At 45.1% G+C, this 27,813-nt stretch overlaps 2 protein-coding genes across 8 annotated transcripts; both read left to right on the plus strand.

The window, feature by feature from the left end:
• The first annotated feature begins 1,020 nt into the window (after window positions 1-1,020).
• On the plus strand, window positions 1,021-26,752 carry LOC103553606 (zinc finger protein 211-like). 7 transcript variants are annotated; one of them, XM_070558767.1, is made up of 4 exons: window positions 1,021-1,338; window positions 4,392-4,518; window positions 7,647-7,760; window positions 26,383-26,752. In XM_070558767.1, coding segments are annotated over exons 1-4 (276 nt in total). In that variant the 5' UTR covers window positions 1,021-1,305; the 3' UTR covers window positions 26,385-26,752. The 7 variants fall into 7 exon arrangements, with proteins under 7 accessions (XP_070414868.1, XP_070414864.1, XP_070414865.1 ...); XM_070558763.1 differs by lacking the exon at window positions 26,383-26,752 and adding an exon at window positions 18,740-20,883 and having other exon boundaries at window positions 1,056-1,338; XM_070558764.1 differs by lacking the exon at window positions 26,383-26,752 and adding an exon at window positions 21,751-22,627 and having other exon boundaries at window positions 1,068-1,338; window positions 4,397-4,518.
• Window positions 7,769-12,694, plus strand: LOC139073582 (zinc finger protein 850-like). Its single transcript, XM_070558735.1, has one exon. The coding sequence runs from the start codon at window positions 7,907-7,909 to the stop codon at window positions 10,142-10,144; it is 2,238 nt and encodes a 745-aa protein (XP_070414836.1). The 5' UTR covers window positions 7,769-7,906; the 3' UTR covers window positions 10,145-12,694.
• Window positions 26,753-27,813: the final 1,061 nt, after the last annotated feature.

Genomic DNA, 27,813 nt, shown 5'->3' on the forward strand with positions numbered 1-27,813 from the left:
TATTGCTTAATGTTTTCAAGAATAAAACCCCTACCAAAAATTCTCAAAACTGTTAATTTTCTTCAACATCCTCTGATATTTCCCCAGTGTTATTGCTGCCACTATAGTTGAATAACTACGTAAACACTAGTAACTTTCTGAAACTTGCATTTCACAACTGTTTTCCTGAGATAATCTCAATTCCCTACGAAGAACTGTACCTGGAAGCACTGGGAAATGATAATCAGCAGCAAGGACATGAGATCATAGGCTTAAGATGCCCTGTTTATCTCGGTATTTGGGTAATCCCTTGGCACATGCACTCTGACTATGAAAGTTGCAACCAGTGACCCCTACCCAAACAGCCTTAGTTAAGGAGCTCTCTGTTTGAGATAGATCTCTCTTCACTAAAAGGAATTGAGCATATCTTAGGATATGGAGTCAGAAATATCATACAGACAAAAATATTCTTCAAGGAGTAGGACACAATCACTGATTCTACAGGCGAGAGAGAGGTTTTCTATGGGAACCAGAAGTCGAACTCCTGGTTCTCCGCCTAATTCAGAATATCTCTCTTCTTTCTGCCCAGTCATGGCCCTGTACAGAGTCTCTTCTCTTGTTCCTAGCCAATCTTAACAGAACTCACAAAACAGATCATTGCCTCAGGCTACGTGCATTTGAAGAGCAATAACATAAAGCGCCCAGCTACACGTGGACTCATTTTATGTCAAACTGACTCTATGGAATGACATGGTCATTTAGATCAGTAGACTTGGGAGCATCTCAAATACTAGTTTTATATCATGGGAGCAGCCTGAGCTTCACCGAGTCTGAAATTACGTCTCTTCTCTGCCTTTAACAAGGAGCAAAGCCCACCCCTCTAGGTAGGGGCATCATTTCCCACCTATGCCACAGGATTCCACGTGCCCAATGTTCTGGTTGGTTCTAACAGAGAAAAACCCTCCTCTGCCGCCTTTAGAACGCCCGGAACTACATTACCCGGAAAACAGGAGCAGAGGTGAGCCAATGAAAGGCCACGATAGAAACATTTTCGTGCGACTTGAACCCAGTGAGGCGGGACTTCCGGCGTCACCCTCGTGGCGGCCATTTTGTCTGCCATGGGTAAGGTCTGGTTCCTGGGCGCTGGGTCAGAGACTCAGGTGACGAGATAGAAAAGCTGCCACAGAAGGCGCTCTTCCGGCTGCACAGAGCGGGTCTAAGGCTCGGCGACGCCGCCCGGGGCCCCGCGCCAGGCCCGGGCCAGGGAGCGCCGCGCCCCGCGCCTCGTCTCCCGCCGCTCCCGGCCCCGCTCCGCCCCCGAGGCCGATGGCGGCGGCCGCGCGGAGGGAGCCGGCTCAGGTGAGCGCTCGGCTCCGGGCCGCCCTGCCCGCAGCGCAGCCCGAGCTCCAGCCCTCGGGCGGGCGCTGCTCCCGGGCCTGCAGCCCAGGCCCCGGGGCCGGGCCGGGGAGGCGCTCGTGGGGCCTGTGGCTGTGGGCGGGGGCCGGGCCGAGGGGGCCGCGGGGCCGGGCAGAGGGGACCCGGGGCTGCGTTGTATCCGAGGGAACAGTGTGAGGGGGGGTTCCAGCCTGGACCGGCAGGGGAGGGGCTGCTCCTTCAGTCCGAGGGCCCCGGAACCGGGAGGGCTGTGAACGGAGAGGGACGCGGTGCGTGTTGGGGTTTAAAAAGTTCTCCAGGAACTGCTCGGAGAGAACGGACGGGAAGGGATGAGGAGGCCGGGGAGGCGCAGGGAGCGGAGTCCTGGTCCGAGGGCGCAGAGCTGGTCCGAGGCAGCTCTGAGGAGTGAGGTCCGGAGGCCAGTGAGTGAAGCCGAGGTCACCGGGTCGCAGGGCGGGGCGGGGTCCGGCTGTGGTGGCCTGCCTCTCCCCACAGGTTCTGGGACAGGAAAAAGCACTTACGGAACCTGCACAGGGAAGGAGAGGGTGTCCCAGCCCCTCAGTGGTACTAACACCAGCCGTGTGGAGTCCGTGATTGTGGCGTCTTGAGACTCTTCACTTGCTGCATTCACAGCTCTCGGGTGCGGGGACCCTGAGGATACCCCCAAGCCCTGTGTCCTGAGTCCAGGCCGAGGGTCATAGAAGTGTTCCGATTTCTGGCCACCAGGATAAACAGGTGTAGAATGTTATCCCAGGGACAGGTATCAGTGGGTACAAATGCTTGGAGGTGTGACTGAGCAAGAGACGGGACAGCAGGTCTCCATTCTTTCTGTGAAGAACAAAGAGGTGGGGGTGGGCGGTTCAGTAATGAAGCCGTAATGTGGTTGCTTGAGAACTTAGGTGTCTATCATGGATACAGTGAGAGGTCTGGATAAGAGGAGGTAGGTGGTCTTACCCAGGTCTTAGGAGGCTCCGTCTGGTGCAGAGAAGAGCACAGACTGGGTTAATGGAGGAGGCAGAGAGCCCAGGAAGAGGCTACTGCTGTAATCCCAGTATGGATGGACCAGGGTTGTGGCGATGCAGGTGAGAAAAAAGTTTGGATTCTAGGTCCATTTTTGAAAAAAGGCCAAGTTGATTTCTGAATGTTGTAGTTGAGGGAGGGCCAGCCCTGGTCGTCCAGCCATTAAGATTTGGCATCTCGCTGCTGCAGCCTCTGTTTATTTCCCTGTTGGGGAGCCACACTGTGTTTCTGTCATATGTCATGCTGTGGCAGCTGCTTGTCGGTGTGATGCTGAAAGCTAGGCCACCAGTATGTCAAATACCAACAGTCATCCAAGGTGGACAGGTTGCAGCAGAGCTTCCAGATTGCAACACAATAGGAAGAAGGACCTGGCCACATGTTTCTGAAAAACTTGGCCATGAAAACCCCATGAATAGCAGCGGAGTATTGTCTGATACTGCACAGGAAGAAGAGAAGGTGACTTAAAAAAGACTGGGCAGTGTTCTGCTCTGCTTTGCAGGTGTTGCTGGGAGTCTGAATCAACTTGACAATGGTAACAGTAACAAAGTTGAGGGAGAAGTTAGGGATGACTCCTGGGTTTGGGGTTGTAGCTCCTGAAGGGATGGGAGCTCCATCAAGTGGGATGTGGAAGTTGTCAGTAGGTTTATTTTCCTTGGGAATATCAGAGGTTTTATTCAGGCCGTGTTAAGAGTCTGAGATGTTTCAGAGAACAGTGAGTGGAGGTGTCAAGTGGGCATCAGGAGACCCAGGTCTGGAAATCTGGGGAGGGGTTCAGGATGGAGACTCTCAAATGGCTATTGTGGCTCTTGTGAGGACTCTGGTGAGCTGTGGATCACATTTATGAAGTGGAATGCGGGATATAGTGATAATGCTGCTGGTGAGTCAGAAAGACCCCATGCTGAGGAACGATTTTCTTGCTTAGCATCTGATTGAGGTTCCTGAGTATGAGAAACACAGGTGAGGGAGGGCCATGCCCATGGAAAGGTGTGGGAGAGAGCATGATCTGGCAAGTGGCCAAGGCTTCCATGGGATGAGTCGGTGGAAGATGCCTTCAGAGGCAGAGGAGTAAATGAGACAAGTTCACAGTGAGGCTGGGGCTCCTGCAAATTCACTACTGTTCACGTTCTCCAGAATTGTGTGTTGAGCCCTGTTGGGGTCTGGGGTGTTCGAGTCTTGCTGGTGGGTAAGATCTGGGTTGAATGTAGTCAATTGTGAGAGTCACTGTGCCTGGCAGGGAGACTGTATGGGCTGGGGTTTTAAGCAAGATTGAGTGAGGAGAGAGGCGGATTGTGGCTGCTGAGGGGACAGAAAGTGCATCACAGAAGTGGAGGAGGGTCATGGGTATCTGAAATTCACATGTGGTTCTTGATGGCTGATCTTGAAGCAAGGATCAGAGGCAGGTGGGGAGGCCTTCAAAGCAGTATCTGGGGCTTTCCCTGGCTGTGGGATCCATCAGAGGACTGGGAAGGTGCTGGATTGTGTTTGAGTTTGTGAAGCGCTCTCTGGGTGCCATGTGTCGCGTCCATGGGTGAGTGCAGGGAGATAGATGCCTGTATTGTAGGGCAGAGAGGTGGCAGAGCTGTGGGGACTGAAGATGTGAGAGAGGTGGTGTCTGCAGAATGATTTGCGTTTACTTAGACATTGGGAGCTGAGAGCCCCAAGGCCCTAGTGGTGGCTCTTTAGGGGTGAAGCATGAGCCCACACTGAGGTGTTTCTTGGGAGATGCAGGAAAATTGTTTGACAGGAGGCATGGGGCCCTGCCCACCGGCCCAGAGCTTGGGCGGCATCTGTGTCCCCCTGCCTGTTATTGCTGAGGGCTGGGCACAGTCATGAATGGGAAGCTGAGGAGAGAGCGGGTGTCAGTGGCAGCAGGGCCTGGTCTCTCCTCTGAGGTGGGGAGCTCTGGAGGGAGGAGTGTGGAGTAGATGTGTGAGGTGAGGGCCTGTGGGTTCTAAGAGGGAGAAAGTTCATGGTTTCCTCTGTCCCCATCTTGACAGGACAGTATGACCTTTGAAGACATTGCCGTGTACTTCTCCTGGGAGGAGTGGAGGCTCCTTGATGAAGCTCAGAGGCACTTATACCTCGATGTGATGCTGGAGAACTTTGCACTCATATCCTCACTAGGTAAGGCCCTCTCCCTTCCCGTGACCTGGACTAAGCTCTATCCTGATTCACCCGCCTCTCCCCGGGGACTGCTTTGTTCTTCTCACATGTTGACAGTGGGCACTGCTTTCTTCCTCAGCTTTCTGGGTGGTGCTGTGTTGCTAGGGCTGGGTGTGTGCACCGCCCTCTTCTCTTCCCTGCAGCCCCAGTACCCTCTGTACTGAGTCTCACAGGGAAGGATTCCAGGTCAGTAGTCTTGCCATGAGGCTGGTGGATGGCACCTTGCTTGCCTTCTCCCTGGCCAGGTGAATATGTTCGGATCCATGACACTTCTGTATCCCAGGCTTTGATGGCTTCTTTTAGCTGACATTTCCTTGTGCCTGCCTCTGTGTGGAATTGCAGGCATTGTCATATGTTTGCTACTTACCTGGATCGTGGCCTATTTTTCAAGACTGTCTTGCACGGTTTGTAGTGTTTAGATCTCTTTCCTTTTGTTCCAGCTTTGTTCTATTAAATATTACACATTTAATGTGTACAATGTGATGATTTCATTATACATTATGAAATAATTATGTAATCAAGTTAATGAACACCCCATCACCTCGTATTCTCTTTAAGGTGAGAACACTTAAGATAAACTCTTCCAGTAAACTTCAAGTGTAAAATACAGTATTTTAAACTGTAGTCGCCATGTTATACATTAGATCCTCAGTAGTTATTCATCTTATAGCTGAAAGTTTGTACCTTTTTACCAACAACTCCCCATTTTAACCTCTCCTCAGCCCCTAGCATTCTATGCTCTATGAGTTGAACATTTTTGCTTGTGTGTTTGTTTAGATTCCCCATATAAGTGATTTGTCTTTCTCTGACTGGCTTATTTCACTTAGCATACTGCCTTCCAGATTCATCCATAGTGTCATATGGCAGGATTTCTTTCACTTTTAAGGCTGAACAATATTCCAGGTGTGTGTACATCACACTTTTTTTTATCCCTTCATTCATTTATGGACGCTGATATGTTTCCATATCTTGTGTATTGTGAATAATGCTGCAGCAAAAATGAGAGGGCAGATTATCTCTCCCACATTCTGGTTTCATTTCCTTTCGGATGTGTATCAACAAATGCGATTACTAAATCGTATGGTAGTTCTCTTGAATTTTTTTGAGGATCTTCCATACTCTTTTTCATACTGGCTGTACCATTTTTAAAGATTTTATTTTTCCTTTTTTGCCCCAAAGCCCCCCGGTACATAGTTGTATATTTTTAGTTGTGGGTCCTTCTAGTTGTGGCATGTGGGATGCTGCCTCAGCATGGCTTGATGATCGGTGCCATGTCCGCTCCCAGGATCTGAACTGGCAAAACCCTGGGCCGCTGAAGCAGAGCGCACAAATTTAACCACTCAGCCAAGAGTCCAACCCTCTCCTTCATTTTGAAGGACAGCTTTGGTGGATAGAGCATTCTTCCTTAAAGTTTTTTTCCTTCAGTATTTTGAATTTGTCATTTCACTCTGTCCTGGTCATCCCAGTTTCTATTGAGAAATCCACTTACAGCCTCATGGGGGTTCACGTGTATGAGTTTCTCTCTCTTGCTTTCAAAATTGTCTTTGATTTTTGAAAGTTTTATTATAATGTGCCTCAGTGGAGATCTCTTTGGATTGAATCTCTGAGGGCATTTATGAGTATCATGTACCTGGATGTCCACCTCCCTCTCCTGATTTGGGAAGTTTTCAGCCATTATTTATTTAAATAAGCTTTCTGCCCCTTTCTCCCTCACTTGTGCTTGTGGCATTCCCATAATACGAATATTATTTCCTTTGATGGTATCCCATAATTTACATACACAGTGTTTTTTCTCTGACTGGATGACTTGAAATGACCTGATTGTCAGTCACACACTTTTCACCTGCTTGTTTAGGTTGGTTGTTGATGTTCCCTATTGCATTTTTCATTTCATTCATTGTATTCTTCAGCTTCAGAATTTCTGTTTAATTTTTTTCTCTCTATATCCAAACTCCTTGATTTGTTCATGTATATTTTCCTGATTTCAGTGAGTTGTCCATCTGTGTTTTCTTAGATCTGGCTAAGCTTCCTTAAAACAATTGCTTTGAATTCTTTGTCTAGCAGTTTGTGGATCTGTGTTTCTTTGGGTTCACTTGCTGAAAACTTACTGTGCTCCATTGGTGATGTCATGTTTCCTGGGTTTTTCATGTTCCTTATGGACTCTTGGTGATTTCTCCACATTTGATGGATCAGTCACCATTTCGAAACGTTATGGACTGGTTTTGGTGGGGAAAGACCTTCATTTTGGTTTGCTTGCGAGGTCACCAGCTGGGTGGAATGTGGCGGTTTTGGCTCTGGGGAGGGACTAGCCATGTAATCACCGTCGAGCTTTGTCAGCAGGGGTCAGGGGTAACAAAGATTGTAGGGATTCTCAATAGCAAGGCCACAAGTTGAACTCACAGGTATCTGGACCTGCTGAGGCTGGGGAGAGTGTGATGTCCCCAGATCTGTGTTCAGATCATACCAGGAATGTTTCCCATGTAACCAATGTTTTGTTGTCATTGCAGTGTCACACCCCCTTTCTACTTTTCCTTCCTTGTGGTTGATACGTTGTCTTCTAGTCAGTTCTTCTACTTGTTCTTTCTACTCTTACTTCCAGCCTGGGGAGAATCTCCATATCTCCAGACTTGATATCTCACCCATTTCTCTCATAGCTCTTCCTCTATTGCTCTACAGCATTGATCCACATGTGCCATGAAGTGTGCATGCACCCTTACATTGGCCTTGAACAGCAGCTGCTGTCTTGTAATTATTTTTTCCTAGGTTTGGACACGTGCTTCTGTACAACCTCACGTCACCAGCAGTAAAGGTCCTGCAGGAATCCTTTGAGAGATGAACAAGTTTTAAAATATGCCTGTCTTTCTGTCACACCCTATCCTTGTGTCCATCCCTGTTGAGTTCTCCACCATTCTTTTGCCTTAGGGGCCCAGTAATGTCCAGTAGCCACTTCCCCAGTTGGATTCCAACTCCTTTGTCCAGAAAAGCATTCCATAGACCCCTTCATAGACGTGACAGATGCACATTTGTGATGGGGTTTCGCCCTCCCTCTAAAGTTAACATGTAGTTCACCAGGGTTTCTTTGCATTCAGGTTACTGGAATGGAGCAGAAGATGTGGAGTCCCCCTTTGAACACAGCATTCCTGTACGTGTGCTACAGGCCAGCACTCCCAAGACATCTTCGACTTCCCAGAAGATCCACCCCTGTGAGTCATGTAGTCTGATCTTTAGAGATATTTTCCACTTGGCTGAGCGCCAAGGAACACAACACAGCCAGAAAGTGTTTGGGTGTGGGGTGTGTACAAAACTATTTTATTTCAGTGCAAATCTCCAAAAACACCAGAAGCAGCACATGGGAGATATACCCTTTAGAAGCAGTGTGGACAGGGCTTCCCTTATGAAGAGCTGCAGATTCCCTATGTCAGGGAAGACCTTTATCCATGAGGAAGTTGAGAAGGACTTCCTGGACAGCTCTGGATATCTCCAGGAACAGGCCACTCACACCACGGAGAAGCCAAACAAAATCACCCAGTGCGGGGATACTTTACAAAGCAGAAAAAGTCATGACACCTGGGAAGAATGCAAGAAACCCTTCAGCCCCAAAAACACACTTGTTCAGGACCAGGGTGTCCATACTAGAAGACACTGTTACATGTGCCGTGAATGTGGGAAAATATTTAGGTACAAATCCTCATTTGTTGTTCACCGGAGAGTCCACACTGGAAGAAGGCTTCATGTGTGTGGAGAATGTGGCAAGTCTTTTAGGCAAAGCTCAACCTTCAGTCAGCATCAAAAAATTCATTCTGGAGCAAGGCAGTGCAAGTGCAGCAAATGTGGACGATCCTTTAACCAAAAATCTCTCCTTATTTATCCCTGGAGAACTCACACTGGAGAAAATTATTACTTGTGCAGTGAATGTGCACAGTCTTTTAGCCATAGATCCACCCTTATTCGACAACAAACAGTTCACACTGGAGAAAGGCGTTATCAGTGCACGCAGTGTAGGAAATCTTTTAGAAGAAAATTTTACCTTATTGTACACTGGAGAGTTCACACTGGAAAATGGCCTTATGAATGCAGTGAATGTGGGAAATCTTTTACCAATAGCTCAGTACTCTTTCTCCACCGGAGAGTACATACAGGACAGAGGCCTTTTCAGTGCAGTAAATGTGGGAAATCTTTTAGCAATACTTCAATACTCATTCTACATCGGAGAGTACATACAGGAAAAAGGCCTTATGAGTGCAGTGAATGTTGGAAATCTTTTAGCCACCCATCTTACCTCACTCAACACCAGAGAATACATAGTGTAAAAAGGTCTTATATGTGTAATGAATGTGGGAAATCTTTTATCTCTCGCCCTGGCCTCCGTTATCATCAGAGAGTTCACAATGGATCAAGGCCTTATGAGTGTAGTGAATGTGGAAAGTGTTTTACCTCTCGCCCTGGCCTCCGTTATCATCAGAGAGTTCATGCTGGGAAAAGACCTTATGAGTGCAGTGAATGTGGAAAGTGTTTTATCTCTAGCTCCCAACTCCATTATCATCAGAGAGTTCACACTGGAGAAAGACCTTATCAGTGTAGTGAATGTGGTGAATGTTTCATCTCTAGCTCCAAACTCCATTATCATCAGATAGTTCACACTGGAGAAAGGCCTTATCAGTGCAGCGAATGTGGAAAATCTTTTTCATCTGGTTCCAACCTTAGTAATCACCAGAGAGTTCACACAGGAGAAAGGCCTTATGAGTGTGGTGAATGTGGGAAATCATTTATCCAAAGATACCACCTTGTTATACACCAGAGAGTTCACACAGGAGAGAGGCCTTATGAGTGCAGTGAATGTGGGAAATCTTTTTCATCTGGTTCCAACCTCAGTAATCACCAGAGAGTTCACACAGGAGAAAGACCTTATGAGTGCAATGAATGTGGGAAATCCTTTATCCAAAGATATCACCTTCTTATACACCAGCGAGTTCACACAGGAGAAAGGCCTTATGAGTGCAGTGAATGTGGGAAATCTTTCACCACTAGGAGGACTCTCCGTTATCATCAGGAAGTTCACACTGGAGAAAGGCCTTTTGAGTGCAGTGAATGTGGGAAATCTTTTACCTCTAGTTCTACCCTCCGTGATCATCAAAGAGTTCACACAAGCAAAAGGCCATATGTATGCACTGAATGTGGGAAATCTTTTAGAGGAAATTCTTACCTTATTGAACACTGGAGAGTTCACACTGGAGAAAAGCCTTATACATGTAGTGTATGTGGGAAATCTTTTTCGTCTAGCTCTGGCCTTCGTTATCATCAGAGTGTTCACACCGGGTCAAGGCCTTATGAGTGTAGTGAATGTGGGAAGTCTTTTCCCAAGAGCTCAGCACTCATTCAGCATCAGAGAGTTCACACAGGAGAAAGGCCTTATGAGTGTGGTGAATGTGGGAAATCCTTTAGGCAAATCTCTGCGCTCCGTCAACATCAGAGAATTCACACTGGAGAAAGGCCTTATGAGTGCAGTGAATGTGGGAAATCTTTTACCCAAAGCTCTGCACTCCGTCAACATCAGAGACTTCACACTGGATCAAAGTCTTATGAGTGATGCCACTGTGGGAAACTCTTTAGCTAAAGCTCTGTGTTCCTTCAATATTAATAGTTCACATTGCATCAAGGTTTTATGAGTGCAGTGAATGTAGGAGATCCTTTACCCAAAGAATTGCCCTTATTGTACACTGGTGAACTCACAAAGGAGAAAAACTTTATTAGTGCAGTGAATGTGCAAAATCCTCTACCTCTAGCTCCGCCCTGCATTATCATCACAAACTTACAGAAGGCCTTGTGAGTGCAGTAAATGTGAGAAGTCTTACCTCTAGCTCTGCCCTCTATTGTCATCAGAATTTTCACACAGGAGAAAAGCCTTTTGAATGCAGTGAATTTGGGAAATCCTTTAGGGATAGTTCCCAGTTGAATCAATACCAGAGAATTCACACTGGAGAAAAGCCTTATGAGTGTAGTCATTGTGGGAAATCTTTTACCTCTAGTTCCACCCTCCAATGTTTTCAGAGAATTCACAAGAGAAAGGCCTTATGAGTCCAGGGAATGTGAGAATTCCTTCGTCCAAAGGATTTACGTCATTAGACATCATACTGTTCGCATTGGAAAAAGGCCTTAGATGTACAAGGGAATGTGCAATTTCTTTGTTCAATGTAATCATACTAGAAGAAACCTTGAGGAGCCATCTGTCTGGATTCGATCTCTTACATCCACTTGTCCACAGTGGGGTGATTCCACATAGTTTCAGTTATGTGGGAAGCATGTGTAGCTATGTTGCACTTTATAACTTGCTCAGGGCTCTTTCAAGATTTATGTCAGTGCCATTTTCTATTGTTGAAGCCATTTCATCTCTACCACCTGGCAGGTCCACTCAGTGTGCATCAGTCACCACCCCACTGTGCTCAGGGAAGCTGACCTCTGTTCTCTCGTGTATTGAAGTAATTCAGGAGTAGCCTAAGCCCTTAGGGGTCTGTATTCTGTTCTTTCTAACTAGTTTGGGCAAGGACCTGAGCCAGTGTTGATCCAGACATTATCAAATGACTTTGGCTGGCAACTTGCAGAGGACAACTGTTTTCAGAAATGTGTTGTTCTCACATTGATGAATTTTTCCAGCTTCCAAGTCCCTAAGCCAAAGTGTGCTGCACGTTGCTTTGGTTTGTATAATATGAATGCCTTGCTCATTAAGTCCTTTTTCATTTAGGGTGTTCTGTTTACTGTGTGGGGTATTTTATAAACAGGTTTGGGCTCCAAAAGTGTGAAGGGTGCACAATTTTTATAGTGGTCTCAAACTGTCTGTGCCTCAAGAGTATGTAGTATAATGGCAAAAAAGAACTCGCCAGTTTGGGCAAAATTTGCATTGCTGCCAACAAACCAGGAGCCATTACAGGGCTTTGTGGTCATCATTGGAAGCCTGGATGCTATGAGTTTTAGGAGATTCAGATCATCCTGAGGAAGAATCAGATGTGACAATCTCACGTTCTTCTTGGAGCAGCATGAATGTTTTCCACTATTCACTGGGGATTTCAGCATTGTTGACTTTCTTCCCCAGGTCCTGCAAAGAACCATGTCCCCTGATGTCCCCAATTCCATGGGTGGCAGTCAGTGGTTGTAAGACCACTGGGGTCAGGGGAAACCATAAGTGCTACTGAAATTACACTGGATTAGTAGGGATTTGAGGAGACTGCAGCCAACTAGATGGAATGTGCCTCCTCTAAAAGTGCATCCAGAAATGTTTCTGTAACAGTGACTGTGCAGGCTTAGTTTGTACACAAATCTCAGGACCTCCAGGTTTGTTTATCTTGTGTAGCTGCAGTCATTATCAGAGAAAATAATCAAAAGATCTTGGAGATTCCTGTAGTCTCTGAGTGATGTTCACCTCAAGGCCATTGCTGCACAGACAGGAAAAGAAAGAGAATTGTAGTCCAGAGATGTGACCTAGCTGGCATTCCTGTGGACTCCAATGGAAATATCCTTTGTTACTAGCCAGTATTTGCTGCCACTGAGGCAAGAGTGACTCCCAGAGAACATGAGAAGAAAGATGATGGAGTGAATATAGGATTGCCAAGCCTGTTTTCCAAAAAGAACAGGCAATAAAGAATTTTTTATCTTGAACCATTTTAAAAGTTTTATTAAGGTATAGTTTACATGTAATGAATTGCACGTACTTAATGTATAGTATTTAATAAGTTTTGACATACATATGAACCTGTGATAACATCATCACAGTCATGGTAATGACCATATCTGTCACTGTGTATTTGCTTCATATCCTTCAGTCTCTTTCCCTGTCCTTCACTGCCCTCCAAATAACCATTGATTTACTTTCGCTTGATATAGGTACCTTTGCATTTTCTGGAATGTGTGTCATTGGAATCATTAAATCTTTACATTTTTTTTTCTGATTTCTTTTATGTTGCATAATTACTTTGAGATTCATCAATAATATAAGTAGCTCAACTTTCTTTGTCTTCTTTTTGCTATCTTTGGATATACAACTATTAGTTTATCCATTCATCTCTTAATGGACATTTAGATTGTTACCAGTGTTTTGACTGTTGTAAATAAAGCCTGTACAAGCGTGAACAATACTTTATATGGATATATGTTTCGTTTGTCTTTTGTCAATAACTTAGGGTGTAATGTTTGACACTCAGAATATAGGTGTTAACTTTTGAAGAAACTAACAAATTGTGATCTAAAATGATTGTACCTTTTTTCATTCTTACCAGCAGGGTATGAGAGTTCCATTTCTCCACATTGTAGCAAATACGTGGCTTGGCTTATTTTTAATTTAGCGCTTTTAATTGGTTTTGTAGTGCTGTCTCACTTTGTTTTAATTGCATTTCCCTAAGGATTCCTGATGAGCAGTTTTTCAGATGTTTATTCGCTATCTGTATGTCTTTGGTAAAATATCTGCTCGTAACTTTTCTATTCTTTTGTAAACTTTGGCTATTTTCCTTTTCTTTCACAAACAGGATAATGAAGCAAGAAAGATGTATATTGGAATTTCACTCATTCTTGAATACATGAGTGACTTCTTTGCTTAGTGGGTTAATTGTTTTCAATACTGAAAGAATATATCTTAATTTTTTTCAAATTTTTGGTGCTATGAACAATGTAATGGACACGTATACCATATACTTTTAAGATTAATCTGCATTATTAACATCGTTCCTCTGTTTCTTAAGTCCAGACGTTCTGTAATACAGTAATGTCTTGCCTTGTAGCGTTTTCTCATTTTCCTGTAATTGGTGGGTTGGAGCAGACTGGGGACAAGTTGGCATCAGGATGGCCTGATGGGAAGGGAAAGCCCAGTGGGCAGGGGAAAAGGAGGGTGGTGATCAGACTCCCCAAGTGGCTGGAGTTTGAATCTCAGGTTCCTGACCACCACTAGAGCTCACAGTGACTCTCCTTTAGGCCTCAGTTTCTTCCTGTATAAAATGAGAATTAGGGATGACCCTGCCCCTGGACCATTGGAAGAGGTGAAGAGCTCAGGCACCCATTCTTCATTGCACAGCAGCTGCACCTGTGACCTACACCTGCATGCAGTGACAATCCGAGGGAAAGGCACCCCTCTGCCACCAGCAGGCAGGAGGGGGCTACAGGGTACTGAGGTTTCAGCGTGGGTTCCCCACCAGGGACTCTAGGTGATTTCACTAGAGCTCCTGGAGGGCAGGTCACTGACTGTGACATACAGGTGGTGATGGCATTTACCTTGGCCTCTGTGAGGGTCAATAAAAGTAAAAACAGTGATCATTTACCAGCACCACATTTCCAGTGTTTGCTTTTTGAGCATTTTCTCTAATTTCTGTTAGTTCACAACAACCTTGGGAGCTTCTTGGGTGTAATCTGAAATCAGCCCCAGTACATGGAGGACAGGGCGAGACTGAAGAAACAGGCAGACCACTCCACATTGGTAGGTGGCAGTTTTAGTGAGCAAGGGAACTTACAATGCTTGTCTTGGGTGGCCACAAGACAAGTAGTTTTCCACATCCACCTGCGAAATATTAAAAGTGTATATAGAGGGCCTAACTGGATTCAGTCACATATATTGTACAGATGGATTCAACAACACATTTCTATCTCGAGGCTGTGTCCTTGGATCAGCTTCTGGGAGTGGGGAAGGCAAGCAGAATGCACATTCCAAAGATGGGAGGGGGTGAGGAGACTTCAGTTGCCTGGAAACCACTTGCAGGTCACCTGGGTTTTGTGTCTTCTTGATGACCTCCTCCAACAAATTCTTATAACAGTCTGGGGAAGGGGGAATTATTATCGTATTGCTGTGGAAAACCAGTATCAGAGAAATGAAGTGGGTTCTCCAGGTTCACACAGATGACAAGTGTCAGCTTCAAGAGGCTGGATTCATACCCCTGAGTCTTATGTCCAGAGCTGAGTAGTTTAATCCCTCTACCTCAGCATGTGAAGCACTCAGCTGAGGGCGGACACATGGTGAGGACCAAGGCTCAGCTGCTGCTACTGTTTTCATTGTTGCAATTATTGTCATGATCATTTCCCCTCATTCTTCTGATGTCCCGGAGTGTTTACTTCTGCCCCCAAATTCTCAAGGGAACGCCAGTGATGGTGTTTCTCCAGTGGCTTCACCCATGGGAGGCTTTTCTTTCAGCCACGATTATGTTATGATCAAAGGCCACGTCCTCCTCCCCTTTGGGCCCAGCACAGAGCTCAGGCATTCTGTATGTGTAGGTGATACTGGAGACCTGTGGGCTCCTGGTCTCACTGGGTAAGGACTCCCCTCTTCATGCGGGGATCCACAGCTTCCTTGATTCTGCCCTCAATACAGGCTTGGCTAGTCGAGAAGAACAATCCACCTTGCCTCCTCCCTCTAGCTCTCACCGTGTTCTAGACCCAGTCTCACTATGTCTGAATCAGGGATCTTTGGGTAGAAACATTGTCTTTCTAAACACGAACCCTCACCCCAGTACCCAGCACATTTGGGTCTCGTTCTGAGGCCCTCAAGTGTGGTGCTTACACGCTGTCTGGTGTTCCTAAGCACAAGGCTGTGATGTGCCTTAGAAAGAACATGGGTGTGTTAGATAAGCTTTGTTCAGGCATGAGTTACAGTGCTTCGGCTGCAAGTCCTGTGTTAATCAATGCAGCAAATAAGGTGTGTTTAAATAGACATATACATGAAACAATGTTATGTATTGATCACTTGACAAAAATGTTATAACCAGAGGCTCTCAGGAAACTAAACATGTATCTCCTCTAGGAGCAATGGTTTTGTGTGCACAAATTCAGTACTACAGACACTGAATTAGTGCATACAAAACCACTGCTTTAGAGATCATAACTACCATGAATAAGAGTGGCTTTAGAAAACATAGCTACTGTGAATAATGAGAAGCAACTGTACTTGAGTAAAGCTGTTAAAAAAGCAAAGGCAATTTTCAACATTTGTGTCTTCCCAATTATTTCACCATGATTTGCTATTGCGCATGTTCTTGAGGTTATTTATGACTGCTGAATCCGTCTGTGGGAACAGAATGCAATGTTGTGCTACTGCACATCTCCTCCTCCCAACTCCACTTTCACTGATGTCATCTTGGAAGCTTGAAATTGGCCATGGAGGGAGCGTGTACACCAGGGAAGCTGACAATCACTACAAACCAGGGCTGGCTTGTTTCACTGAATGTGTAGGCTTTAGAAATTGATGAACACTGTGTTAAGAAAGCAGATTATCCTAAAAAGTGTATAATGTCTATGGCTGTTACATTATGAATAGCACAAAACATTGAGGATATATCCTTCAGTACTCAAAAACAATTATTATATACTGCTCAGTGTCCCCTCGAAATTCACATATGAAGCCTTAACCCCACTGTGACAGTACTTGGAGTTAGTGCATTTAAAGAGATAATTAAAGTTAAATGAGACCATAAGGGTGAGGTTTTAATACAGTATAACTACTGTTTTTATAATTAAAGGAAAAGACACCAGGGAAGCAGGCACACAGAGAAAAGGCCATGTGAAGACACAGCCAGAAGGTGTCCATCCTCAAGCGAAGGAGAGCTGCCTCAGGAGAAACCTTGATGGCATCTTGATCTTGGTCTTCTGGCTTGCAGATCAGATTCCTCTATGCATACATGTATAGAGAGAGCAAGCTCTCTGATGTCGCTTCCTTTTCTCATAAGGACACTAGTCCTGTCACATCAGGCCTCATTTAATGTTAATTACCTCCTTTTGGGCCTTATCTTCAAATATAGTCAAATTGGGCATTAGGGCTTCAAATAAGAATGGTGGGGTGGGGGGAGGGGTGAGATAATTCACTCTACACACTGTGTTGTCTTGGGTGAAGGCCTTCACCCCGTGTGAACATTCTGATGTCTTAGGAAACTGTAGTTTGTAGGCAAAGGACTTCCTACATTCACTGCATTCATAAGGCCTTTTTCCAGTGTGAACCCTGTGATGTTCTAGGAGTAAAAAATCTGCAAGTTTCCCACACTCACTGCAATTGCCTTTCTCCAGTAGGCATTCTCTGGTGTTCAATTAGGTTGGAAGATTGACTAAATGATTGTCCACATTCACTGCACACATAAGGACTTTCTCCAGTGTGAACTCTGTAATGTCTTATGAGGCTGTTCTTGGTGCTGTATAATTTGCCACATATATCACACTTGTGAGGTCTTACTCGAGTGTGAACACACTGGTGATGGAAGAGACTGGAGCTGTAGGCAAAAAATTTCCCACACTCAGTGCACTCATAAGGTCTTTCCCCAGTGTGAATTCTCTGATGTTGAAGGAACACAAATCTTACGCAAAAGAATTTCCTACATTTTTTGTATTTGTATGGCCTTTGTCCAGTATGAACTCTCCAGTGTTTTATGAGGCTGGAGGATTGATCCTTCTTCAGTGTGTGAACTCTCCAGTGTTTAATGAGGCTTTGTTTACTGCTATATAATTTGCCACAGTCATCACACTTGTGAGGTCTTGATGATTGTGAACTCTGGTTTTGGAAGAGACTAGCTGCAGGCAAAGAATTTCCCACACTCACTGCACTCATAAGGGCTTTCTCCAGTGTGAACTATCTGGTGTTTAATGAGGTCAGATCTGTGGTGAAAGGATTTCCCACATTCCCCACACTCATAAGGCTTATCTCCAATGTGAATTCTCTGGTGTGAAATGAGGCCAGATAATGTAGCTAAAGGAACTTCCACGTTTACTACACTCATGGCCTTTCTCCAGTACAAACTCTCCTATATATAATGAGGTTGGACTTTCTGCTAAATAAATTTCCACATTCATCACATTTGTGAGGTTTTACTCCAGTGAACTTTCTGGTGTTGGAAGAGGTCAACACTTTGACTAAAGGATTTCCACATTCCCCACACTCAGGTTTTTCTCCAGTGTGAACTCTCCAAGGGACAGTGAGGTTACCACTTTTGCTGAAAGATTTCCCACTTCACTGCACGTCACATCTTTCTCTAGTGAAGTCTGGTGCTGAACAAGTATGTGTGGCTGAGAGCTTTTTGCAATCTCCCCAGGTGGAAAGAGTTTTTACACTGAAAGGCTGTGCCACACTCAGCTCCACAGTTTGACTTCTCTCTTGTGTTAGGGGCTTGTTGGTGGAGAAACCCCAAGCTGGTCAAGATAGCTTTTGTAACCTCCTGGTAGGCAAAGGGTTTCTGTGATACATGGAATTTGCAGGCTACATGGAAAAACAAGGCTCTCCACACCCTAATTCTGAAGTGTTTCTAATGTGCTGTTTCTGGTGCTGATGAAGATTTACAGTGAAATAGAATCGTTTCTCACACGCCCAACATGTGTATAGTTTCTGCCCATGATGTGTTCTCTGGTGGTCATCCAAGCACAAAATGTTTCTCAGAACTAGGCCACACATCTCACAGGGCCTTCTGGGGAGATGGAGCAGTCTTAGGAGTCACATGCAACACTCCTTGTACAGAAACACTCTGTTCAAAAGACAAGTCCTCATCCTCCACTCTATGCAGACAACCTGAAAGCAGGGAAATGCTGATGTGCATGTGGGCATTGGTGGCAGGGGGTGACATGCACACAAATGTGTGTGTGACAAACCCAGGAATGAGTCCATGGGTTGTTTCCAGGAGCAGGGAGTTGGTTCAGAGTGAGTGTTGGACTGCATAGTAGTACAGCCCCATAAAGATTAGGGAGGCTTCCTAAGGTGAAAGATACAACCATCAACCATGAGGTGTGACACAGGGAGGAGAGGTTTGTTTACTATTCATTCCTCTGCAAACAACATTCTGCAAGATTTTGTCTGCTGTTCCCATGTGAGCACTGTGTTGAAGGGCATATCTAGGTACCAGCACATTTGACTGCCACTTAGAAGCTGGTATTCAAGGACTGTTTAAGAATATGTGCACACCTCATGACACAACATGTAGAGATTAATGCTGGAAAGCACTGCAGATGGAACAGTGAGAAAGAAGGGTGAGACCCAGAATCCAAAGACATGAGGATTAGCCCCGGGCTGGAAGTAAGAGTAGAAATGACTAGTAGTAGAATTGACAAGTCAGCAGAGTGTCAAGAATGCAGAAGGAAAGGCAAAAATGGGGTGTGGGCTTGGTGATGGCACCAAAACACTCGTGAAACAGAATAGGCTTCTGGTATGATTTCTACACGGTCCTGACGTCATGTCTGCCTCTAGGTGCCTCTCCTCAGGGCCAGGCTCCCCCTGACCCCATCTTGCTGTGGCTAAACTCATATCCGTCTTGTGAACCACCAAGGGCCCTCCACACCCCCAAGATGAGCAACTACATGGTACCTGGATAATCATTAAGGGAAAGACAGGACAGAAGATCAGCTAGCACTGGCCAAGAACAGCTCAGGACATGATAGCCCACATGAAAGAAGACTATTACAAAGAGAACTTGGAAGGAAGGTCTTGCAAGAGGAGCCCATGGTCCCAGTAAGTACTATGTCAGTGATGGCAAATCCTGACATGGGGAGGTACTAGGAAATGTCAACTAGAGGAAGAAAGTAGAACCTGGGGCACACAAGTGCCCTATTTCTGGACAAAGTGACCTGGCCAGGGAGAGGGTAAGCAAGGTTGGATTCATTTGGCTGACTGCAAGATGTCTGAACCTGAATCCTTCCCGGCAGGACTGTAGAGAAGCAGGTGTTGGGCCTGCTCAAGGCCAGTGCACACACCTCAGCTGTACCAACCACAGCACCTACGCAGGTAACTGGAGAAGGAAGCAGACACCTTGGTCCTGATGGGTGGAGGACACAGCTGCTCCTGGGGAAAAGGGGAACAGCAGAGACTAGCTCAGGGCACAGAGGTGGATGTGCAGGCTTTCTCTGGCCCTGACGCGGGCCCCGGGCGGTGTTGCCGAGCCTCAGACCCGCTCTGAGAAGCGGGGACAGTGCTTCCTCTGGCGCCGCCTCGGTCCCAGCACCTTGGTGTGGAAACAGCACTCAGCCTGGTCGTCTCTGGTCGGGAGAGAAGCCAAAATGACCGTCCGCAGGACGCTGGGATCTCTGCCCTCTCATTTTGCGACGCGCACGGAGATGCCTCTCTTTTGAGGCTTCATTGGCTCAACGACACCGTCGCTCGACGCCTAGATTTCTGGGTAATGTGGTTCCCACAGATCCCAGGCTGCTGGTAAGGGCGCTGCCTACTGGACTCCTGGAGAAACGGCTGAGTTCCGCCTGGAGGGGCGCCGGGAATCGGTGACTTTGGGCCAAGGGTTGTGAAGGCGCTGCTCCAGTTCTTAAAGGGCGTGTATTCAGGTGTCTTGGGAGTGTCGTGGTAACTGATCACCCGCTTGTTTGTAGACAGATATCAGACACCGTGAAGCTCAGCATGCTCCCAAGAGTAAAAATATTATTTGAAATGCTCCCAACGCCCACAAATCCAAATGCACATATTCCATACCGTCATTCAGATACAATATGCGTCCACTGGAAGCGCCTAGTAAATATTATACTGCGGTTCAAATGCATGCACGCTGAAAACCTCGAATCAGTTTTATCAATCTGTATATATTCGGTCAAGGAGAGGAGGGAAAAAACTACTCCAGATAGTGTCATTACAGGGAAGATAGAGGAGAGATTGGGCCACCGTGAAGCCAGGGTACAAACATGGATATTTGTTTGTGGTTCCCACATGAAACATCCCTTCTGTCTGTATAGTCAATTTGTGTCCAATTCAAGGAGCAGCATTTTAATCCATTTAGAAATGTGACATTGAGAACCGAACTCAGCACGTAAGAATTCTGTCCAAACTCCTGCACTAAGAGACTTGCCCACACTCTAGGATGCCTTCTAGCAGCATAAGCCCTAGTCTCTAGCATACCTCCAGCCCCCCCTTTGACCTCAGCCTCCGTTAAAATGCCAGACTGAGAAAGCTCAAGGCTACCAGGAGAAGTTACTATTTGTTCTAGCTAAACCTGATGATTGACCTCTTTTTTCTTTGAGCCTTTACTATGAAGGACTTAAAATTGTAAATATGTATCTCTTGCACTTCAAAAGTGTCTTTCTCAGGGACTTGAGAGCTGTTCCTTTGAAATGTAGTCATCAGGAAGGATAAGGCCTCTATCTCCCAGTCTCTGTGGAAGGATAGAATCCTAACTTTCACAACTACTGGCCAGCAGACACGGCCACACTAATCACATTTACCTTGACAAACCCTTTGTAATTTTTCAGTTTTGTGACTCTGCTGAACCCCTGTTCTCCCTGCTCCCTCATTCTTTTGAAAGGCCCAATCACCTCTGCACAAATCAGAATTGAGTTCAACTCTTTGCTCTACTGTCAGTAGTTACTGAATAAAATATGTTTTTATCTCTTTAATTAATGTCTGGCTGTATTTGTCTTTGATAACATCAATCTCAAAAGGGGAACAAGGAAACAATTCTGTTTCGGTATAGGACAATGGCTGCAGTGTTCAAAGTGAAGCATATATGTCAGTGGTGCTCTGGATCCTGAAATATTGGGGATATTGTAAATCTGTGATTTTATCTCATTGCTGGGAATTGAGTATCATTTCTTTTGTGCTTACAGGGACTGATCTACATCGGAAATTTATATGATCTGTATTAGGGTTCTCCAAAGAAACAGAGCCAATAGGATATATATAAGAAGACATTTATTATACGAATTGGCCAGGCTGAGCCGGTAGCTTAGTGGTTAAGTTCACACACTCCGCTTCAGGGGTCTGGATTTGTGGGTTTGGATCCCAGGCGCAGACCTGTACCACTTGTCAGCCCGCGCTGTGGCGGTGTCCCACATACAAAGTAGAGGAAGATTGGCACAGATGTTAGCTCAAGTATAAAAAGAAACTTTTTTAATTATAAGAATTGGCTCACATAGTTAGGGAGATTGAGAAGTCCTCCAATCAGCTGTCTGCAAGCTGGAGGACCAGGGAAACTGATTGTCTAATTCAGTCCAAGTCTGAAGGCTTGAGAACCAAGGGTCTGCTGGTGTAAATCCCAGTGTCCAAAGGACCAAGATCCAGGAGCTCCCACGTCTGAGGGTAGGAGAAGATAGACTTGTTCTGCACAGACATTAGCAGTGAGTCCAACACATTCGTAGCAACAGCCTTTTCCCTAGACCTTCCCGTGAGACCAAGGCACCATTCTCATCCTGGTGAGACAAAAGCCACATCACCATTCTCATCCTGGTGAACATGTTTTTCTCCTTTTACTTTTCTTTCTTCAGTTTTGTCTTTTTGGATAACCCTGAGTGTGAACCTAGGCCATGGTCTGATGAACACGTCTGCACTGGTGTCTTCAGGCTCCCCGACATTCATCCCTTCGTGCTCTTTGGCAGTGACATCCATGCCTCTCAGTTCTGCTTTGCCTGCTGGGCAAGGAAAGTAAAGTTTCCAAGTGTAGTCTCTGGGCTATAAGTTCCCTCTAGAACATCTCACCACTTATTTAATCAACTTTATGTATTTGTAGGCTCACATTTTGTGCTGTTTAATCATCCAAGGACATTTTGATTCAAAATTGAATAAGGATGATCATAACTGCATTTTGTATTGTTTATAACATATAAAACATGAAGGCTACTCATAATTATTCAAACATCATTTTGTAAATTGTATAATGTTGTTTACTAGAGATTCAGAGAATTTTGTGATACTATGTATAGGAAGGTTCAGGGTTTAGGAGTTTGAAGGGGAAACTTACTTGTGACTGGAAATTTATGCTGACACCTAAAAGATTTATTTCAAATTACAAAGTAGAGTGGCAAAAAGATGTTTCAGTTGAAGAAAAAAAGACCGGGGAATACTCTGAATTGGAAAGGCACATGTGGAATTCAAAGAACTGAAGGAAGGTCAATGCCTTTGTCATACAGTTTGTGATGGGGAGAATGGTGAGAAAAGAAACGGAGAAGCTAGGTGAAGGCTTTCTCTGCCGGGTATCTGAGGACACTTCAACCAATAGAACGATCAGAACTATTCATCACGGAGGTGACGGGGCCTGAGAGTTTCATCAGTTGGGATAAATAATCAGCATTGCTAATGATAAAAAGTGCTAAGTATTCAACTGAAATAAATTTATTTTATTAAACTCTATATTTTAGCACCTTTTAGCATTTGTTTTAATTTAAAGCTTTTTTTGTTGTTTTAAATAGTTCTTAAAAGTAATGCATTTACAGTATTTAGTGGGCAGCTTGTGGAAATTCTGTTTTTATAAAAGTCTCTTTTAGAAGTTATGAGCCACTGGCACCTGGAAGCTACTTTCAAATAAATGCTCTTTTCCTCTTCATTACTCAGCTTTAGTAACTCATCTGCCTTTCATTACCAATAACACTGATTAACATAATACTTATATTTTGAAACCCTAACCCCCAAGTGGCTGTGTTTGTAGATAGAACATTTATAGAGGTAATTAAGGTTAAATGAGGTCATAAAGGTGAGGCCCTGCTCCATTAGGACTGGTTTCCTTATAAGAAGAGGAGTAGACACCAGGAGTACACCCGCAAGGAGAAAAGGCTGTGTGAGGACACGGCAAGAAGATAGCCATATGCAAGCCAAGGAGAGAGGCCTCAGGAGAAACCAAACCTGCTGACACCTTCATCTCAGACTTCCAGCATCCAGAACTATGAGAAAGTAAACTTCTGTTGTTTAAGCTAACCAGTCTATGGTATTTTATTATGGGAGTTCCAGCAGGCTAACACAGTTGCCATTTAATGTGTTTTCTTCACCAAATAAATAAGGAGGCTCAACATCGAAAGAGATACAATCAGGAGACACAATTTGTATAATTCTAAAAATGCTACAAAACTATAAATTAGTTTCTTTAAAAATTGGGGAGATTTAGTTTGGAGCTTCCTTTTTGCTTCTACTTCTGTTGGAAACCAAAACTTATCTCCAATTTGCAAAGTCCAAAAAGAAGCCAAGTAATGGGAGTCAGATGCACAGGAGGTGAGGTTGCATCCTGCCATTCTCCTGCTAGGGCACTTTCGAAACCTGCACAGGGAAGTGGAACCCAGAGAGCAGAGGGTGGAGGCAACGGACTCAGAGATTAGGGCTGGGCAGGCAACAGAAAATCCTGCAGCTGAGTCCTCTTGGGGGCCTTCCTTTGACTAGGGGGTGGGGGTGGGGGAGAATCTAAAGCTTTAGGCCAGGCTTTTTCAATGCCCCTACCACAGAGATGGAGACCCTCCCTCTCACATCAGAGGTCAGGTGCAGACAGGCACCTCCAGCCACTGAATCCCAGCTTTCCCTTCCAGAGGCAGCATCTTCACTGCTGGCCCCAGAGGCCCACTTTAGCACCCGAGCAGTGCCAGTCGCACATGTTGGGACAATCTCAGGGACAGATCTGCAAGGCAAGGTGCAGCTGGCAGGATGTGGCCCTCCTGAACACTGTGTTGGGCACCACAAGCAACCTTACCCTACAAGCAAGATGGGACAGTTCTGGTTCCCCAGGCCTAGTTCAGCATCACCAGCCTCCTGGCCTTCATGAGACACTCCCTGGTCCTGGGTCTCAGCCCTGACAACACTTGAGAGCGGCCTGAGCAACAAGGAGAAACTCTGAAAGACTTTAGGAGTTTCTGTGGCCTGGAAGGAGGGGCCCTGTGGGTAGGCTTGGTCCAGCTCCCTCATTGTGTGGGCCAGCTTGCAGCATGCAGACAACAAAATGGAAAGCAGTCTTCACAAAGAGGCAGCTTTAGGTCCACAAAGTGTGGAGATGAGGAGGGATCAGGTATGAAATGAGGAAGTAGCTGTTGATTGTCCAACATACATTAAGTAAGAAAATCAACCTATGGATCAGTATACAATGCATGCCTTGATTTTTACTAAGAAAAATAACATGTATAGGAATATATTTGAATACACAGACATATACAAGGAGTGATGCACACATGTGCAGACACAGTTCTGAAAGGATAATCCTACACTACAAACTTGGTTTTTCTCCAGGAGCTAAATGATCAGAGCTACTCAAGTTCTATTTTATAAATGTGTATAGTGTAATACCTCTTTAATAAAACATTGAAAGTTTGACATTTGTAATACTTTTTAAAGTTTTAGAAAACAAATGTACACTGATGCGTTATGCAAGCTCAGTGCAAAAATCTTGCAGGTTTACAAGTGGTTCCAGTTAATTACAAGAAACACGGGCACCTCATACACAGGAATCACAAGAGAAGGTTGGAATGGTCTTCATGTGCATCAAAATCACCTGGAGCTTATTAAGACACAGATTCTAGGGCCTGACTCCCAGAGTGCCTGGTTCAATTGGGCTGCATTCAAAACTGAGAAGATGCATTTCCCATGAGTCCCCGGATGACACTGATAGTGAAGGTCCAAGGACCAAACTATGAAAACCAGAGTTGTATAAAGTCCTGGCTGCCTGGTTCCAGGCCCAAGTCCACTAAGGTGGAGAATCGTAGGCTCCAAGGGGTAGACCCAAGTTTTCTTACCCACATCCCCTGAGTGTCTCTGCAGTGAGCAAAGGAGATGAATGGCTAACAGGGCTCGAGTCCCAGAACCCCCCCACTGCCGTTGAATGCTGTGAGGGTTCCACCCACCAAAGCCAGCTAGTCACCTTCGTCTTCTGCCCTGAACTTATTTGAAAATACCCACATGACTCATCCCTCACCTCCAAGTATTTTCTTAGTGGCCGTCTTATTAAGGAGCACCCTCCCCTAACCAGCTTTCTCTGCTGTATAGTATTATATTCCATACTATTCTTCTCAGGACATAACACCTTGTATTCTTGTTTTTATTATTTCCACCACATTCTAACTGTGAAGCATGACATGAATGGAGCCATATTAAAATAGAGCCGGAGCAACCATTTCAGAGGAATTGCCTTGCATATCTTGTTTTCTCTATCTTCTAAAATGGACCAAACCGCCACCAACCTTCCAAGAAGTCAGTCAGGACAAGAATATACTGTTTGGAAGAACTGACAGTATTGGACTTTGCTGATGACTGAATCTCAATCAATTAATGAAGTACAAGTCTAGCCTTTTGCCTGATGACTGAATCTCAAGCCAATCTATGAAGTACAAACCTAGCCTTAACTCATTTAGTACCAATGAACTCTCTAATACAACTCACCTCATCCTCTCTTTCTCCCATGAAAGCTGTAATCCCTTCTGTAACTGGGACACTACTTGGGTTTCTTCCTGAATCTGTGCTTCCTGAATTGCAATTCTTTGATGCCAAATAGACACTTTGCCTCTTAAACTGGTTTTTGTTTTTGTAAATTGACATAACTTACTATATAATTTTGTAATTTTCTTTTTCTTTTTTTTTTTTTTTTGAGGAAGATTAGCCCTGAGCTAACATCTGCCGCCAACCCTCCTCTTTTTGCTGAGGAAGACTGGCCCTGAGCTAACATCCGTGCCCATCTTCCTCTAACTTTATAAGTGGGACGCCTCCCATAGCATGGCTTGCCACATGGTGCCATGTCCACACCTGGGATCCAAACCGGTGGACCCCTGGCCACTGAAGCGGAACGTGCACACTTAACCGCTGCCCCACCAGGCTGGTCCCTGTAATTTTCCTTTTTGTTTTTTTTAAAGATTGACACCTGAGCTAACAACTGTTGCCAATCTTTTTTTTTTTCTGCTTTTTTTTTATTACTCCCCAGATCTCCCCAGTATATAGTTGTATATTTTAGTTGTGGGTCCTTCTAGTTGTGGCATGTGGAATGCTGCCTCACCCTGGCCTGATGAGCAGTGCCATGTCCGCGCCCAGGATCCGAACTGGCAAAACCCGGGGCTGCCGAAGCAGACCACGTGAACTTAACCACTCGGCCACGGGGCTGGTCCCTGTAATTTTCTTTCATAATACCTGCATGTGTCTTTTCTTTTCTTTTTTTTCCTCAGGAAGATTAGCCACCAGCCCTCCTCTTTGTGCTGAGGAAGATTGGCCCTGAGCTAACATCCATGCCCATCCTCCTCTACTTCATATATGGGATGCCTACCACAGTATGGCTTAATAAGTGGTGTGTAGGTCCGTGCCTGGGATCCGAACTGGTGAGCCATGGGCCGCTGAAGCAGAGTGCACAAACTTAACTACTACACCACTGGGCCAGCCTCTACCTGCATGTGTCTTTTGAAAAATGTAAGCTGCATGAGGACAGGGGTCATTGTCTCTCTTGTGTCGTAATGTCTCCTATCCACCAATCATAGTGCCTAAAACTGAGTAGTTGCTCAATGAACGTTTGTTAGAGCTGTGAATAAACATGACACATCAGCCTGTTGTTCATTTTTGTTAATCTGGCTACTATAAATGTCCACTTCAACTCTCCCTTCAAGCTAGTATTGCTTAATGTTTTCAAGAAGTAATGCCCTGCTAAAAATTCTCTAAGATCTTAACTTTCTTCAAAGTTCCCTGACATCTCCCCAGAGCTATTTCTGACTCTTCAAATAACTGCATAAACTTTATTACCAATTTTCTGAAATTTGCATTTCAAAACTTTTTGGAGATAATCTCAATTCCCCATGCAGAACTGTGCCTGCAATTATTAGAAAATGATAATCACTTCCCAGCAATGAGAGAAGATCATGGGATTCAGATGCTCTGTCTATCTCAGAGTTCAGCTCTCTTTGTACCCATGCTTAGACTGGGAAAGGTGCAGGCATTTACCCTTTACAAAATACCAATGGTTGGGGTAAGGGAAGGAGGGAGGGTTTTGTGTTGGTCTCAGCTTATCCATAGTGATGCAATCACCTAGAAATGCCTGAGGCACTCACCTGGGCAATACGACTTGTAGCAGCCCTCACAGACATTTCCCCAGAGCCAACATTGTGGCTGGACTGGTCCTTGTGGTTCTTATTATGATTGTAGGACACATCTCAGCAAAACCATCAATGAACTTTGAAAAAACAAGACTTATCATTCACAGTTTCTGGGGTATACACAGTACACCCAAGAGCCACACAGGGAGGTTGCTACTGCACACAATTGGGGTTTTGTTGCCTGATGTATGTTAAAAAAAAAAAACAAACAATTAAATACAGCATCAGCTTTTGGGGGAGAAATCAGCTTTACTCTGTGAGATTGACCTGCAGGGAGACAGGGGGCATGAATCCTGATTCAGGATTTGGGGCGAAATTTAAGAGATTATGGAGAACAGGCTGGCACTTGGAAATGCTGGCAAGACAGGCCTTGATTGGCAGGCTTGAAACATTTATGGTAAGGTTTTAAACATTTATGACAGGGTTCTAAACATGTATGATGAGGTTCTAAACTTTTATGATAGGGTTCTGAATGTTTTTTATTAGGTGGGGAAGGAATTTTAACACCAGATCTTC

This window comes from Equus przewalskii, chromosome 9, assembly GCF_037783145.1.
Source record: "Equus przewalskii isolate Varuska chromosome 9, EquPr2, whole genome shotgun sequence".
NCBI lineage: Eukaryota > Metazoa > Chordata > Mammalia > Perissodactyla > Equidae > Equus > Equus przewalskii.